The following is a 16,895-nucleotide window of genomic DNA, read 5'->3' as shown; positions in this document are numbered from 1 at the left end:
AAAGCTGCTCATTTTCAGTTTGTGGGAGATCTTATTGTTCTCAACGCCATTTAACAGCTGGTTGTTTTTGTGAATCTAAAAACCCAATGATTTCCCTTTCTGTAATAAAAAAATGTGATACTACAGAGAGAATATGCTTGACAGGATATTTCCCTTCTTGCGGGCTGTATTGATTGGGAGCACATTTTTTAATAAATCTTTACTTTCCCAGCCTTGGAGTGGCTCAAAATCTGGCTTCTCTCAATATCCATGAGCCTTATTCTGGTGTTTTTTACATATTCCATATAGAACCAGCTCTAATAATCTGGGTTTCCGCCCCTGAACCCCCGTATCTCATCGGACTGCTCCATCTTGTACACTGGCTCGTAAACCCCTCATGGCTACAGTCTTTCACCATTCTTTGGACAAGCTGTTAATATGTTTTTTCTCTACTTCCTCTTTAACACACTGCCGTCACTAAAGCTGTCTCTCTCCGGGGGCAGAGTTGACCCAGGAGCAGTAGTGAGGAGGCGGTGGAGCCAGATCCTAAAATCACCAGTGTGAGAAAGTGCTGACAGAAGTGTTTAAGAAAGCCTCTCTGAGATAAAATTCTTCCTCCTCAGCAGCTTCCTTTCGTTTTAACTGTCTTTGATGCAGTCCACAACACATCTGGACCCCGGCTAACAATGTGCAGAGATTTTATGGGAGCTAGACATTATAGAAAGTCCTCATTAAGCCAAAATCCGCTGGTTTATGTACTACATTCTTTTCAATTTAGTACTTTCACTAAATGAGGCTTGTTTACAGGGCACACGTTTAACATTACTTAAAAGTTTGCTGCCAAAATGTGCCGCCTATGCCACTTAAAAATGTGTTGCAAGGTTACTGTCACACATCCTAACACAGCAACAGCCAAGTTAACCAGCATGTTTCATAAGACAACGCTAGCAATTTCCCCTTCTTTCTGTCTTGCTCTTTTCTTGCTCAGAATTTTCATTTTTGTGTCATTATGGCCACAGAGCCGAGGTGTTAAAAATACCCAGAGGTCAACTCCGCCGAACATAACAAACTGCTTCCAGGTCAGCGTGGCACACTCTTCATTTCCTCTTTTGCTCTGCAATTACGTTGACTTTGTACAGGCTTTACCGCAGCTCGTGTCCACCCTGGTCAAAAATATGAGAAGAAAACAGTTGCTTTTGCGTGTGACGATAACTTGAACAGACTGGCTTCACTGTAAACTCGGTATTGTGTGCGATCATCTCTCGCCCAAAGGCATGTTGCCGGAAAGGTCAAGACTCAAAATTTAGACAGGAATTGGACCCGCTGAGGATTATGAAAGCAGGCTTCGGTCAAAAGTCAAAAAGAAGATTGGATAATGTGTTTCAGTGGTTCCGCACATAGACCGGAACAGTTGTTTTTGAATTTGATTAGGTTCATTAGGTCTTCTAGTAATGATGACAACACTCTTCCAATCCAGCAATTCCATCATGTCATTATATCGGCTTATAATATCTTTTGTTGTATACTTTCCTACTTGATTCAAATTTATTTCATTGGTAGACAAAGTTAGACCTGGGGACAAAATCTAGCTCTCCGTATTTTCCGGACTACAATTCGCTTCGGAGTATAAGTCGCACCAGCCAAAAATGCAAAATGAAGAAGAAATGAATATAATATGTTTGGCTGGTGAGACTCCAGAGTGACTTATATAATAAATAAGTCACTCTGGAGTATAAGTCGCACCAGTCTTGACAACGACCTGGGCATGGAGGCGTATCTGCACTGTTGACCTGTTCACCAATTTGTGAACTCGTTCCTCTGTCTGTGGCCATCTAGCTTTTAGCTCACGATTAGATTTTTTGGTTTTCTCCATTGCCGTAAGAGTAACCTTCACTTTTCGCCAGTCCCCCCACAAGTTTCTCGCTCACTCCAAACTTTCTTTCTGCTGCTCGATTTTTTCTTTTTTTTCTTTAATCTTCAGTGGTACAGGAGTAGCAGATACTGGTTCACAAGCCTAGCGCGCCCTCTAGCGGCTGTCAGTGTGAAAATAACAAGCATTGTGGGACTATATATTTTGATGTGTAAGTCGCACCTGAGTATAAGTCGCACTCCAAGCCAAACTATGGAAAAAGAAAAGTCCAGAAAGTACGGTATTCTGAAGGTTAACAAAGGGGATCGAAGTACCTGCTAAAGTCGTCTACATACTCTATACTGGAAAAAGTTGTCAGTTCCTTGAGAAACTCCATGGGGGAGGGCCTCATGACCCCTGTACTGGATTAAAATAATGCAGAACGCTATTATTTGTGCAACACCATCATCAACAACACCTTCAAAGCCTAATCACTTTGGTCAAACGGCTTACTCAGGCCTAAGTTTTCTCATCACGCTAAACTTTGGGCTGGTTTGTCAAGTCCTCTGTGACCAGCCTCTCGCTCCAAACACTTTCCATAAGCACAACCGGCGTCTGACCCACATTCACGGCAGACAGCGGAGCAGAGCGGAGGCCTCCAAGCATCAGGAGCGATTAGGCAAATCAGGGGAAATGTGTGTTTTTGTGCACTTTTTAATCAAGACGTTTCACCCGGGCTCTAAGCTCAGGGGGGGGGGCTGGTATTTATTATTTCTGAGCTTGATTAAACCTGTTTGTAGCAGGTTACAGGAGTGCAACATCTACTAAAATTTTAACTACGGAGTCGGTGGCATTGGGAAATGTTGTACCCCCCGTGTTGGAGCGAGTTCCTAAAACAACATAACTTTATCATGAATATAACTACTTTTGTATGTGCATTCTTTAGGGAGCTCTACTGGCAAATGCCTTTTCTTCTACAGTACAGTTCTCACGCATTTTGGAAATCCAGTTAAAACAGGAATAAGGTGGTAATTAAGTTTTCCGGGGGGTGTATGTAAACAGTACAGTCCATTAACAGCACTACAGTACCGCTTTGTCCTTTCCTCCTGGGACAAACAAATTTACTCAATCCCTTGACTATTTATCCAGGCTTAGGACAGAGCACTTGCAGCTGAGTTAGACACTACAACCTTTCCCCCCCGTCTTCTACATGTTCAAATCCTTTTCTCTATGTGCACTATACAGTACTTTTTAAACGACTATATCTGAAGTATTTTCTGTGCAGCTGACAAGTTTGCTCTTCAAATAGCTTTGTGTCGAGATCCTTCATCTCCAGCCTCAAAGCTTTTACACTGGCCTTTTCCCCCATCCGTTTCTCCTCTATAACTCACAGTGAATGTATAGGAATCTCTCAATACTCTTTGTCCAACACTGGCAGCGTTAATATGTATCTTAATATAGCTTGAATTAATTTAAACATGAGGCCATTGTAAACCCAGGTATTCTTTCTATTTCTTTGTATAGCGGCATTATGTATACTGAGGAAGTAGTTTGATATGTATAATTTAGCAATTTTTTTGTAAATATTTGAGAAAGTATTGTGAATGATATTTGTTGAATGGTTTTGAAAACAAACTCCTGTATGGCAGACACACTTCTCCGGGCTTTTGAAAATGTGACTCCTGCTCCTAGTAGATTTTCTATGTTAAGAGGAATAAGCATTACCACACTAGAGGCTGATGAAACTGCGAGTAAAAACTTGAGCTGTAATTACTGATGTACAGAAAAGAATGACATTTTTGTCTATTATTAAATGTTAAAATCCACATCCTTTGTTCTTGTGTCATTTCCTTGGGTTTGTTTAAGGGGAGACACTGTCTGCAGTTTAAACTTTCAGTTTATGAACCAACTTTTGGCTGGATGCTAATGGTGGATTCTAAAATTAGTGTCTACATATGTAACAGAATTCACACTGCAGATAAGATGGGGGAACATTTTAAAATTGGTTTAGTTTTACAATTACAGGAATTTTGGATTATTTTGTCCTTGAATCAACTTATATCCAAACCAAGGTGGGAAAAAAGTCAAAAGTTCAAGACAAAATTGGCTGTACTCGTTTGAGGGCGTTGTCCCCAGAATACATCCTTTGAATTAACAAGTTTCCATGTAATCTATGGGAAAGATGATTCAGTGGAATAATAGGAGCTTGTGCGGATCAGAGATTTTGTTCCCAAATGAGCAAACGGACTGAAAATCTGGGAAAGTACTTTTGAAAGTAACTTTACATGCAGTGTCTCCTCTTGAATGGTCTGTATAATTTGGCAACAATCTTCCATTAATTCCCCGTATGTTTTTAAGTGCGATGTCATTTTTCTTGCTCTGAAGCACCTCTGCTGCTGCTCCTCCTCATCTTTGGTAAGCCTCATCCTTTGGATGATTGTTTTTCTCTCTCATCTCCTCAGTCTGACGCCTCTCTCTCTCTCTCTCCATTCCGTTTCTGTCATCTCTGCACACAGGCTTCCCCATTCGCGATCCAGCCCGTGCTGTTAATTTGGTTTCCCCCGTCTGTACTACTTCATTCTTATCCCAAAAGTTTGATTACAAAGTTAGTTTTGGCTGACAGATGGAGGTCACCACACAAGTTCCCTTCGACAATGATCGAGCGCTTGTTCTGTGCTGCCTCGAGGTTCAACTTGGGCTGTGCATTTTAAACCTGGCAGCCTTCCTAATTACCTACTGTATACCAACAAATGAGCAGCCTCTTTTCCAGACTGAAAATATATAAGAACAAGCTATACGTAGCCCATTAAGGCAATTGGTTATTGGATGGTAATAGCATTGCAGAGGTCACTTTCATGGTGCTATAACCCTTAACCTTCCCCATATATAAAGGCCATGAACTACCAGAAAACATTTGGTTGGACCTTGTTATTACTGCGCCCAAATGTGCTGAACAAAGGTCACTTGGCGAGATGCAATTTTTAATTTAATTTTTTTTAAAACGCAGCATTTGTGCTTTGATGTGTCCCTCTCCCTCGTCTCGTCTGACAGCGTTAGACACATTACCACAATTAGCGCGCTTTTCTCAGGAGAGCTGCTTCCATCCATCCTCCCACACTTTAGCCGGCTGCAAACTGTCAGACAGGAGCTGCTTCACGCTCACTGTTTTCTCTGCTCAGGCTTTTCATACAAACTCTGCACTAAATCAATATTGTATTTGCTGAAGTCCAGAAACTATCTTTTCGCAGTTTGTGTGTATGATTGAAATTGAAAAACACTTGTTATCCCACAACGGTTTTTATGAGGCAATTAAGTGATGAAGGCAAAGCTATTTTCATGGTGGGTTTGTTTAAGGACATTATACAACTCAATACATCTACAACTCAGAATCAAAAAGGTATTGTTCAAGTTACCGTACCACACCAAGTTAAAGTAAGTACAGTAAAATGTTTTTTGTAAGTATGTCCACAATCCCAGTCCCTGCCTCAGCTCTAACCAGGTCCTAATAGTGTTTGTGCAGCCTTTATAGTTAAAGCTCAGGGACAGATCTGTGGAGGAAGGGCATGGTCACATACATATAGTGAAACTAGTTGTGTTCTCCAAAGCTCCTAAACAAAACCCATAGACATAATATACTGGACCACTGAGAGCCCTTCAAACATTACCTTTAAAATGTAAGCCATATGAACAAAATAGGAATTAAACACAGAATACAAAATCTAGTCTGGATCTTAATCAGTACCTAGATGAAGAGTACATGTTTTGAGTTGAAAATCTACCCAGACCCAGAACATGCTGACTCCACACAGTATTGATCCTGGGACTTAACTCTAACAACAATGGAAACCAAACTGTCACTACACCACTGCATGGCAGTCTTTCATATAACCCAGTATCACTTCTGTCCTTTAATGACTGCTCCTCTGTATAAAAGTCATTAACCGTCCTGTGTGTGCGGTGGCTAAGGCCATCCATCACAGGGTGATCATTATGTCAGGTGGGACGCTCCTCGCGGTCTATCCCTGGTGGTCCTGCTGAATGCCCCGCCTGTATATGAGCCACAGACTGCTCAGTATGTGGGACAGAGGGTGTCCCAAATATCTGTTGACCCAAAACCACAGTGTCCTGGGACCATACGCACGTCCAGGTGGTGCTGCTGCGTCTGCTTTGTCGCTGTGATGAAAGATGATGTTCTCCAGCTGAATTAGAGAGCGCATCTATCTCTAAGGGCTTTTTATACAAGGAGAAAGTGGTGTTTTATATTATAAGATTGTCCATTTATTTTGCAAAATAACATTTCTCAGGACTGTTTTGTGGATAATAGGACCATCTTTATCTGTTATCAAAATACCTCACCATGTTAGATCAGTATAATTTGTTGTAGTTAGTGAAGCAGAATGTCATCAAACCGGCTGTCCGTGCTCTATTTGTTGTTCTTTAACTTATGCTCTCCTTTTTGCTGACTCACTTCTTGGAAACTACACTTCATGTCTTTCATTCTGTTTGTATTTTCAGCCGTCTCAGATCACTCTCAGCCTGATAAGCAAATTTAAATAAACACATTTTCTCCAGTTGTTGACACCACAGGTTTGTTGTATGAGCTTGTGCTTGTGAAGTTCTCACATCAAGCATGTGATTTTTTTTTAAGTCAACATCGGAGATTGTGGTGGGAAAACTTTGGAGAAATTGTATTACTTGAAGCCAAGTAAGAATATAGCCTAATAGACGGCACACACAATTTGTTTGCTTTAAAGTCATGGTTAGAGAATAACAGAGAATAAAAGCTAAACGTGTGTCCCAACACTCCCACTACATTTGTCTTGCTTTGTGTGGCTTATGGATAGAAGTGAGGCTGCGTCTATGACATTTAGCATAATTGACATAAATCAGCCAAACTGCCAAACTCAGAAGCGTTTCCAAACCAGCGCTTTATTCACTTTCAGTGTCAAACCTGGTGTTGAGTTATGTCCACGCCTTTATCCCCAAAGCGGCTGTTCATTAAATCCAACAGAAATTAAATCCACAGGTTAATCCAAATGAGAAACTCAATAAATCCACCAATTTCTCATTGGCCGAAGCCTTACACAACTGCGCGACAGCTGTGCCCACCTGCACTTCACTAAGTTCCTCCTGACATGTCCAAATGGATCCATGGGCCAGAACAGGCCTCACCCCGGGCTTAGTCCTGGTGGTCCTTGCAGTCCGGTTAGAATCCACAGTCAGGTTAACTCAAGACCCTCTCGTGGTCTCTTCGAGCCAGTCCAAAGTCTCTCCTGTAGCTGCTGCATCCTAATGTGTGTTCTGTCAGGCCTCTCAGCCACCAAGCATTACAGAGAATAAAAACTGTTCATTTACGCAAACATTCTGTGGCTACGCAACAAATTGGCTTAATGAGTTTGACCGAGACCCAAGACCGTCATTCTTGTGTTACTGAAAAACACAAGGCCTGATCGCAAGGGTTTTACATCGTAAAGCGCTGTCCCAATGTTTTCCACAGTGAAATAGTAATAAAGATAATGTATTGGCTTTTCTGGACACTCACCGACACTTTGCATTGCATTATTGTATTATTGTAGCCACAGCTGACTCAGGAGTTCAAGCCCAGGCCCCGACAGTTTGCAAAATTCCTTCTTCACCCACTTCACCCACTTCCACAGCAAAGTGTCCTGTTGGTTATGTAGAATGTACAACAAAGAAGAAACTGTGAATGGGCGACACACATTAGTTGACAATGGGCTGTCAACTAATGAAGTTTATTCAACGTCAAAACCAAACCCATGTTTCACTATCAGGCTTTCTATGACACAAATCCTACTGAGAATAGTTGGCTGTAAAAGACATGCTGCAAATCAGCCTTTAACACTGGACACAGTTTGACCCACTGCCTTCACAAAATGTTCATTCACCAAGCGCTGCCACAAAACATCAAGATGAAGACACTCATCTCAACAGAAACACCAAACCATTGTGAATTCACCTCTTATTTCATCCCATCTGCAATTCAGGACAACGCTGCCGCGGTCACCTCTCGCTGACTGATAACTCGGTCAGACAGCTGCATTGTGAGAGGCCGAAGTGGCACGAATACACTCCCTTATCGACCCCAAAACACCAGCCTTTTCATATTTGAGGAGATAGCTGGTCCCCGGGAAAGCAAAGTACATTTCCTAACTGAGTGCTAATGGTATCTGGTCATGCAGAAAGTTCCCTTTATGAGCAGAGCCTGAGATATGCAGCAGGTCTGAATATCCACAGGGTGAAGCCAGAGGAACACAGCGCTGGGACGACTTCAGTGGAATATGAAATGGAAGATGGTCCCAAGAGTTTTATCAGCCAAAGTTTCTTAATTCACTATATCAGGCAGAGCTGGGTCTGGTTTTAAAAGTATATTACGTTTTTGATGAAGTTTAGACTTTGGTCAGTGGAGAGCACAAAATACTCTTTTATCTTGTCACATGTAATTCAACTACTGGGATTTTTTTTGCCATACAATGTTTACGATTAATGTAAATTGTTATTGACTCTGAGATTTGCTGAATATTTAGTCTTGTCTTCGGTTGAGTATTATTACTGCACATCGTTTCAGTGGATGCAAAGTTTTTTTGGTGGTCCTAAAACACCCTCAAGCCAATAAAGGCGTTCTGCCCCCACTTGTCAACATCACAACAGGCTCCTTCCCTCTCCTTTCCACTCACAGAGAAACTGCATGAGTGGATATGATTAGAGCAAGAAATGTTTAGGTTTGAGAGAAAATACGTGATTTAAAAAAAGCAATAACAACACACTCGAGCGGCAGTTTCAACGCACGGCTTTGCAATGACACGTTTAAGAGGAATGAGCTTTTTCAGCTTCTGCCAGAACGTGTCATTTCCAGGCTGCTTTGAATAAGGCTGGCAGGTTCGAAAAAAAGGAGAGTTCACTTTTTAATGAGGCAGTAGGAAATGCTTGTACACAGCTAATGCCATGTCTTTAGTGGCGAGGAGGCTGTGGTTTGAGAAAGCAAATGAGCAGTAACAGCAACATAACAACAGAACAATAAGTGATATTAGTGCCAGCCACCTTTATGTCCACCCAATCCCAGCAACTCGGCATTCTGGGACTTGTAGTTTTAGCAGTAAAATCCCCATATGTTGGATTAGCAATTATGGATTAAAACATGCTGTTTGGCATCCACTTCAGAAGATTACGCACTATGTAAGCACCACGGTTGCCTAGGTCCTGCCAGCAGCAAAGTTCTCCATTTATCTTGACCAGAACTATCACAAAAAACATCAGGAATTCTGATTGTATGAACCGTATTTTCCCGACTATAAGTCACACTTGTTTCATACTTTTGCTGGGGTTGCGACTTATACTTAGCTGCGACGTATATATATAAAAAATATATAATTTCACGTTTGTTATTTTCACACTAACAGCCGCTAGATGGCGCTCTAGGCTTGTGTACCAGTATCTGCTACTCCTGTACGGTTGTACAATAACAAAGAAAGCAGGCACATACTTAAGCCTTCATTCCAGATAACGCGACCCGGCCACGATCTACTTGCACGTATCGGCTCTACCCCGCACACACTTCTGTTTCCACCACACACACCTGCATTTGTTGTGTGCTTCGCCCCCTGGAGGAGCACGCTGTACAGATCGTCATTAAAGTTTTGTAAGCCGCGATGAGAACAAATGTGGACAAATGCTGCCTTCTGGTGGGAGTTATGGAATCCTTCAGAGGTGCCAAGCTGTAATAAAACAGAAAACAAACAGCTAAATTCAAACTATGAAGGTAAGCTACATGCAAATGTTATGCTAACTTCAGCTAAAGCTGCGCAAGCATCGGCTAAATGCTAATATCGACAAAATCCCCTTTAGTGAGGGTTATCCACTCTCTCGTTGCCAATCAGAGGCCAGCAGTCTCTTCTCGTCACATCAGACACGGACTAGCTCGCTTTGGCCACAGTCACAGGTCGTTCCCAAAACCTGGCCTTTGTTATGGAAAAGCTCGACAAAGCGGGTGAAAGAGCCATTCGACTGACACGCACCTATATGTGTCCAGGTTTTGACTGAGCGAGAAACTTGTGAGGGACTAGCGTAATTACTGCAATGAGAAAAACAAAAAAAAAGCGAATCGCGAGCTAAAAGCTAGACGGCCACAGCTAGAGGAACAAGTTCGCAAATGGGAGCTTGAACAACGTGCTGCCGGGAGAGGCTTGTCAACGGTGCAGTTACGCCTCTCTTTAGGTAACTTTAGGGGCTCCGTAGAATTGTGCTCGATCTACTCTGCATCAGCAAGCCAAATGACAATATGCCTTGTAGCTTTTTGATTTCAAGTTTTGGCTAAACTAATGATTGAAATTGAAGACCGGCGCCTTTCTACATTCACAAATAAAAGAGTTCATTTGTGATCAGTAAGTGGGCTATTATTCCTGGCTACTTCTCTAACCACAATTTCAGAATTGTGGGCATCACATGTGTCAAATTCACAACTACATCATGAAACCACGCTTCAAAAACGGAACTCTTTATTTTATTTTAGACAACTGAATTTAATGGCAGTATTGAAGATGACACATTCCCAGATAGGAGCTTAAACCATCTCAACACTTTATATATAATTCCCGTGGTTCACAAAACAGAGCTGCGTTGTACAGTACATAGTGATAATCCATTGTCCGTAAACCCAAGTGTGGGCCGTCTCCTCCAAGTCCGTCCGTTCAACCTCATCTTCAATATGGCAAAGCATGATTGGCCACAAACTTAGCTTCCTTCCATAGATTATCTGTAATCCACATATAGTTAAAAAATAGAAACTCGTCTTTATATCGCCACCAAAAACCACATCGCTTTTTTGTACATTTTTTTTTTTAAACAAACTGGTCACTCTCTCACACTTAAAGCTCAACAAAGAATACGTGAAGAGTCCCCCTGCGAAGCGAGGTATCCGAAAGGAGAGACTGAGGGAAATTAGGTCCTAGTTTTTCAAAATAAAAGCAACATTTAGAGAGAGCTAGTATTCAATTAAACATATTCATTCATATATAGGTTTTTAAAAAGGAACTCTTCATTGCAACTTAGAACACAACATACACTCAGAAAAGTATTGGAGACTGTGTGCTTCCATCTAACATGTGCATTTAAGATTTTTGTAAAGAACAAAAGAAAATGGGGAGAAAAAAGCGTAGAAACGAACAGAGCCGTGAGCCGCATGTGGACAAAAACACGTTTTTAAATCTCGTGGGACACCTTACCACAGTCTTCAGTGTACAATGTTTCTTTGACACCAAGGAATGTTCGCGGACAAAAAATAACATTTTTTTGTGGCTTTTTTTGTTGTTTTTATCGATAGAGTCATCAGCACTGTCTTGCCCAGTGTCTTATCTGTACATGTTATAAATCCACTTGTTCATAGTTGTGTTGAAGAAAGTCGGGTATGCAGCAGGAGCTGGGCGGTTAGTTCCTGGACAGTTCCCTTGTATTTATGATGTGCATTGTCATTGGCTGGGACACCCTGATTGGCGTCCTGTTCGTGGATAACGTGATGGTGGTGCAGAGGAGGGGGGGCGATGGGGTGGGGGGGGGGCCATGGCAGCGATGGTGGGATGCAGTCGGCTTGTACGAATGGCTCCAGTTCAGTCTCTTCCCTCCCCCTGGTTCACAGTTCAGTTCAGTGGAGGCGGCGGGATGGGCTCTTATTGGTGGGACAGTAGCAGCAGTAGCACGGGGAGGAGCCAGCCCAGCACCGGGCCCATGTGAACGGGCGCTGCTCCGTGCTCGGACAGTCCCGGAGAGGGGAGAGTGGAGTCCTCCTCATCGCCCCACAATCTGTCATTTTCGTTTACCTGAAGACATGAAACAAAGGGTTCATCAGCGACAAGTCTATGTTTTCAGACATATTTTCTAGACATTGTTTAATTAATTGTATTTAATTGTGATTAAATGAAGCTTGAGAATAGACTTTCACATGTTAAAGCAATACTAAGTAACTCATGCCCCTAGAGGCGACACTGCAGGTGTTACTTGTCCGTGAGAGTAAATACTACGCTAAGACAAAGGGAGAGAGGGATATTGTACATCCAATCACACAATGGAGATACTCACTCAGACTTGGCTGCACTTTAAGTGGTGCTAGCCCGCAGTTAGCTTTGCCCGTTAGCCTGCTAGCTTCTTCTTTGTGATTCCATTAGTGTGTATTGGGCTACCGCCTCGGTGGCAGGGAAAGCTGCAAGTGTGGTTTTCTGGCCAGAGACACCAGGGGGAGAAGAAAGACCCCCCAATCATCCCATTAACACTTGTATTACCCCCAGAGGGACTAAGAAAAGGATTTATTAAGGCAAACAAGTGACTTAGTACTGCTTTAAGAGTGTAACTGCACAGGCTATTGAGCAATGTGGTAAATATGGATAATAAAGTGATTGCGAATATCTTCATTGACTTACCCACACATTCTTGAAAAAGGATAAAACTAAATGACACACCACTTAAAACATTTTTGCTTTGAATGTTTCAGATTGATCTTCTGAAAGGAATTTATGGTCAGTAGTCGCCACATGGTCAGAAGACGTTTAACCTTTAATCTCTTGAAATAAGTTTTCTACCCAGCAAAAGTCATGAAAAGTGTGTTTTATATGTGCAGGACTAGTACTGTGCAATAAGTTTTACGTTTAGCTGTTAAATCGGAACAAAAAAAGCTGAGAGAAACTACTGAATATACTGTCATTGTATCCATGGGCAAGGCACCTCTGTGTGATTGATCAAAAGATTAATATAGCAGCAGATGAATTTATCGTCCTCGTGGGTAAATTAATTTGCAGTGAGTTAAAACATACACAAAGACAAGATTCTCTACAACAAATCCAGACATTGTCCAACATACAAAAAACACCACCAAACGACTTCATGGACAATTTCCAAAAAGTTTAAATCATTTGATAAATTCCACCGATAATACACCCTCTCTGCTCACACCGTCTGAAGAGAGAAATCAGTATTGCAGCATTAATAGTGGCACAAATGACTACCCGTTTTTAGCGAGGGCTGAGTGTGCCAACAAAAGTTATATTGAAGACTTGCCACACCATTGGTTAGGCACGTCGCTTTAACAAAGTCAATTAAAGCCCCATATATCAGGCAAAAGTAATCTAGCCAAAGTTGAATCATTTGTATCAGTGAACCCATACATCCTTTTGTAAACTCCCCGCAGCATCCGCTCTTGTCCTTTCATAAATAACTCTCCTTCCCAAACACGCAGGACAGCCTGGTCCTATTTGAATGCGACGCCGTTTTCTCTATTAATTTAATTTGTGGTGATTTATCAGACAGTAATGTGGAAGTGACAGTGTGTTGAGGAGTGTATGTCAGACGCTGAAGCTCGGAGGCAGCTGTCCGCACATAATTTACTGCTTTAATTAACTTTGCCTGTTGTCTGAAAAATCACTTAGCCCACTCTATTGGAGCCAGCAATCAGGTGGTGCATTTTATACCAGAGTCATTCATTTTTAACTTCAACACTTTTATCCTATATGCTTTATTTATTCATTCATTAATGTTAACTTTTGCGTAATTGCATAAAATGTTGAATCTTTCCATATTTTTCCCCCTATTTTTTCAAATTGAGTACAGATTGTAGTGGACGGTCGGTTGTCTTGCATTATACTTAATGCACTGACCACTTTTGTTGAATGAAGAGTTTGTTTGCTTATAAATCCAAAGTCATTAATGTATGAGCGTCTGTGGGGCCTTGTTTGCTGTTTTAGTCCAGGCTTCACTGAGACGGTTTGCATAATGGATAATGCCAGTAATCAAGAGGGATTTTGCATATTTAAAGATGTGCAACCGGCATTTATCTAAAGGGCATTATGCTAGTGATTGATTTTTTAGCATTGTAGGCTTTACTATCGGTAACATCAATATTTCAAATGGAGCTAAAGCAATTAATCTGCCTCCATTATCCCATGCCAACTAACTCATGTCTTCTTTACTACACCCATAAATTTCCCTGTTGCTCCTTAGGCCTCCCGTCTGGCAGCTCTAACCTTCGCATCCCTCTCTCCATATGCTCTCTATCAGTCCTCTGTATACGGCCACACCATCTCAGGCCCTGATCACAGATACATGAAGGTTGATTTTTTTTTATTTTATGCATTTGTGTTTTAGAGGGTGCTGGTAAAAAACGGACAGCTACAGTTATTGTGGCATCCACTATTGTGAGGACGATTTCTTCATGCATGGTGCAGATGTAAAAATTGTTATTGTTAATTGATTTTGTTGATCTGTTTTCTGCCAGCTTAGGGTTAGCATCATCATCATACATATCCAAATCTCAAAGCGTATTGACAGTGTGATACATCATTTGAAGCCAAGACTTTCTAGTTTCTAAAACTATGTGTAAGGGGTGTGTGAGTGAAACACAACCTACATCACATTTGCTGTTCCTCGCCCTAATCAGGGGGGACGGCAAGTAATAAGTTACATAGGCAGCGACTTTTTAACCTGTTACTTCTTAGGGTTATGATTAGGGTTCGCGAATATGGTGGAAGTTGTGTTTCACTCACACAGATCCTACACATAGTTTTAGAAATTAGAAGGTCTTGGCTTTCAAATGAGGTATCATACTGGCTACATATAGGCTTTGAATTCCCAGCATGCCTCTGTTGCAGTATGTGTAGCTCAGTCTGGACTGATCTGATTTTCTGTCTCTGTTGTACTCATTCTATCCATCCTATCCACTGCCAAAGAGAGCTTCAACATAGCTAACTGTCCAATACAATCATTTTTTTTTCAATCTTTCATCACATCTCCTCTTGCTTGGGCCTCACCTGAGTAGGTATCTGTGCTCTGAGGATGCTCTGCTCTGTTTCCACGGAGACTCCGGGTGCGAGTGTTACCAGGTGTGGGATCTGGTTGCCGAGGGCGGGCGGAATGGAGCCGGACTTCACATCGGATCCGTTACCAAAGGCCAGGATGGAGTTTTCTGCACAAAACAGAAGAAAACATTGGCAACTGTACAGTAATACGCTTTACCCACTATGGCTGCCTTCTTGTTTGGTTTTGGTCACTCCTGATATGTCTTTTAACTATTCTGTATTTCATTTCACAGCTTGACATATTTGTGGCCAACTACCATTGACACAGTACATTTTCTTGCTTTTTAATAATGCATTTTAACAAGACAAGACAATAACCAATTCCCCAGCCATAATCTAACACTGTGTGCAGATTATAATCTACAGTGATTCATTATATGAGAGAGACAGGAGACACTGCTGATCCAACGCGTGAATGTAAACACAACATCCTGTTGTAATTGAATCGCGGATGAGCTCAGTCTGGGTCTCTCTGATTAAACTTCTTTGTCAGGTGGGAGCCGAATGAAATCGAGTTTACCAAGCACTAAACAGGAAGACAGAAAATTGAAATTCTGCCTTTGATATAAAATAATTGTACATGTCTACAACAAATACAGAATAGATTGGGAAGTGTGTCGTTTCAAACTTTTTTCAAACTAGATTTGAGCATGTTTGCTTCATATGGGGAAATAGTGTAAGGCAAGCGGTTCCAAATGTTTTGTTCCTAGAAGCGTGTGTTGGAGAGTCCAAAATTCAGATACATTAAAACATTTAAATAATTACCAATACATCTTTTTCCAATGACATCATGCATAATTCCAGTGGCCATTTTGAATACCGAAGTAGCATTATGCAGTTCTACAACAAACAACATAACAATATCTCTACTCAGGATGAAAATGAAAGACAACTGATTGACAGTGGCATTTTTATGTACTCGTAATCATTGCTCAAGAAGATAACAGTTAAAACACGGCCCCAGAGACCCACGTTTATGTGATATAGCCCACTAATGTGGCACAGACGGAGCAGCTCTGTCTGTCGAGCTACAGCAGGATTTACTAAAGATCTGCTTCACTCTTCAGACTAAATGAACACATCAAAGAGGAACCAGAAAACCAATCTCTGTGATTTTTACAGTTTGTCAAACAACAGCAACCATTGACAGTTTATTCAAATAACACGATAACCTTATGTGTGGCAGCTCTGATCTCTGTCACCTGTTGTAGCCAAGGTTTGGAGTGTGGTTCAGGGCTTTCTCTTGGAGAGGTCAGAGCTGAGCTGTTGAAGTTAAATGCTAGCCGGTAGCATGCTAACATCTTAAACACTGACTCACTGGTTTCGTCACATAAATATACGTCTCTGGGGCCTTGTTTTTACCGCTATCTTCTTGAGCAATGACTACGAGTACATAAAAATATCACTGTCTTAGTAGAGATATTGTTACATGTTGTAGTACTGCATAATTCTACTTCGGTATTCAAAAAAGTCACATGACTGAAAAGCGTGTATGTACAGTATTTCAAACAAAAGTTTTTTTCTGCACATGTCCTTTCATACTGTAGTCATGTCAGGATTTTTCTACCATTGACCCAACCCTGTGACCAGAGAGTGCCAGGTCCCCCAGGTTGGGAACCACTGGTGTAAGATATTTGAAAATAATTGATAAAAATCCTACAAAACAGAACTTGTATTACATTTCAGTCCTGCCTTCAGCCGGCTCAGCGGTGGTCCTGGCTCCCACAGAGGACAGTCATTTCTGCCCCACACTCCCTCCTCCCTCCCACCTCCTGCATCTCACGCTCACATTCTCTGTAATTTATAGTCCACTAGTGAGTCGCCTGCTCTGCATCTGTTTTCATGGATGTGATTGATTCGGAGGTGAGGTCAGAATTATGTGAATTATGCAGATGCTTCTCATATTTTCATTTCCATTCAGCGAAAAGCCAAGGCCACGCGCTCAGGCCGGTGAGATGAGAGAGAGTGAGACAGAAAGCGGAACGGTAGTATATCAACGCGGACTAACTCGGTCTGTCCAAATATACTTTGGCTCTTCAACTCAATATTATGCACACACTTTCATTTTGGATTATGGCGAGTATATTCTGCTTCTCATAATTTAAGATTTAAGGCCAGTAGTACAAAGTCATCCAAAACAATAAAGAAAGCATGAGATTAAATAAATAAAGCAGCTCTCTTTAAATCATGATCATTCAATGTACAAAAATAGG

At 41.5% G+C, this 16,895-nt stretch overlaps 1 protein-coding gene across 1 annotated transcript in view; it reads right to left on the bottom strand.

The window, feature by feature from the left end:
* Nucleotides 1-10,340: 10,340 nt before the first annotated feature.
* gfra4a (GDNF family receptor alpha 4a) overlaps nt 10,341-16,895 on the bottom strand; it is a 153,262-nt gene continuing 146,707 nt past the window's right edge. The window contains exons 7-8 of the mRNA XM_079573325.1: nt 14,635-14,789; nt 10,341-11,658 (exon numbers count right to left, since the gene is read on the bottom strand). Of these exons, the coding sequence (XP_079429451.1) occupies nt 11,509-11,658; nt 14,635-14,789 (305 nt within the window). The 3' untranslated portion in view covers nt 10,341-11,508. The remainder of the gene's footprint in view (nt 11,659-14,634; nt 14,790-16,895) is intronic.

Source organism: Gobius niger (genome assembly GCF_951799975.1).
Source record: "Gobius niger genome assembly, chromosome: 16".
NCBI lineage: Eukaryota > Metazoa > Chordata > Actinopteri > Gobiiformes > Gobiidae > Gobius > Gobius niger.
This window is presented reverse-complemented; position numbering and strand designations above follow the sequence as displayed.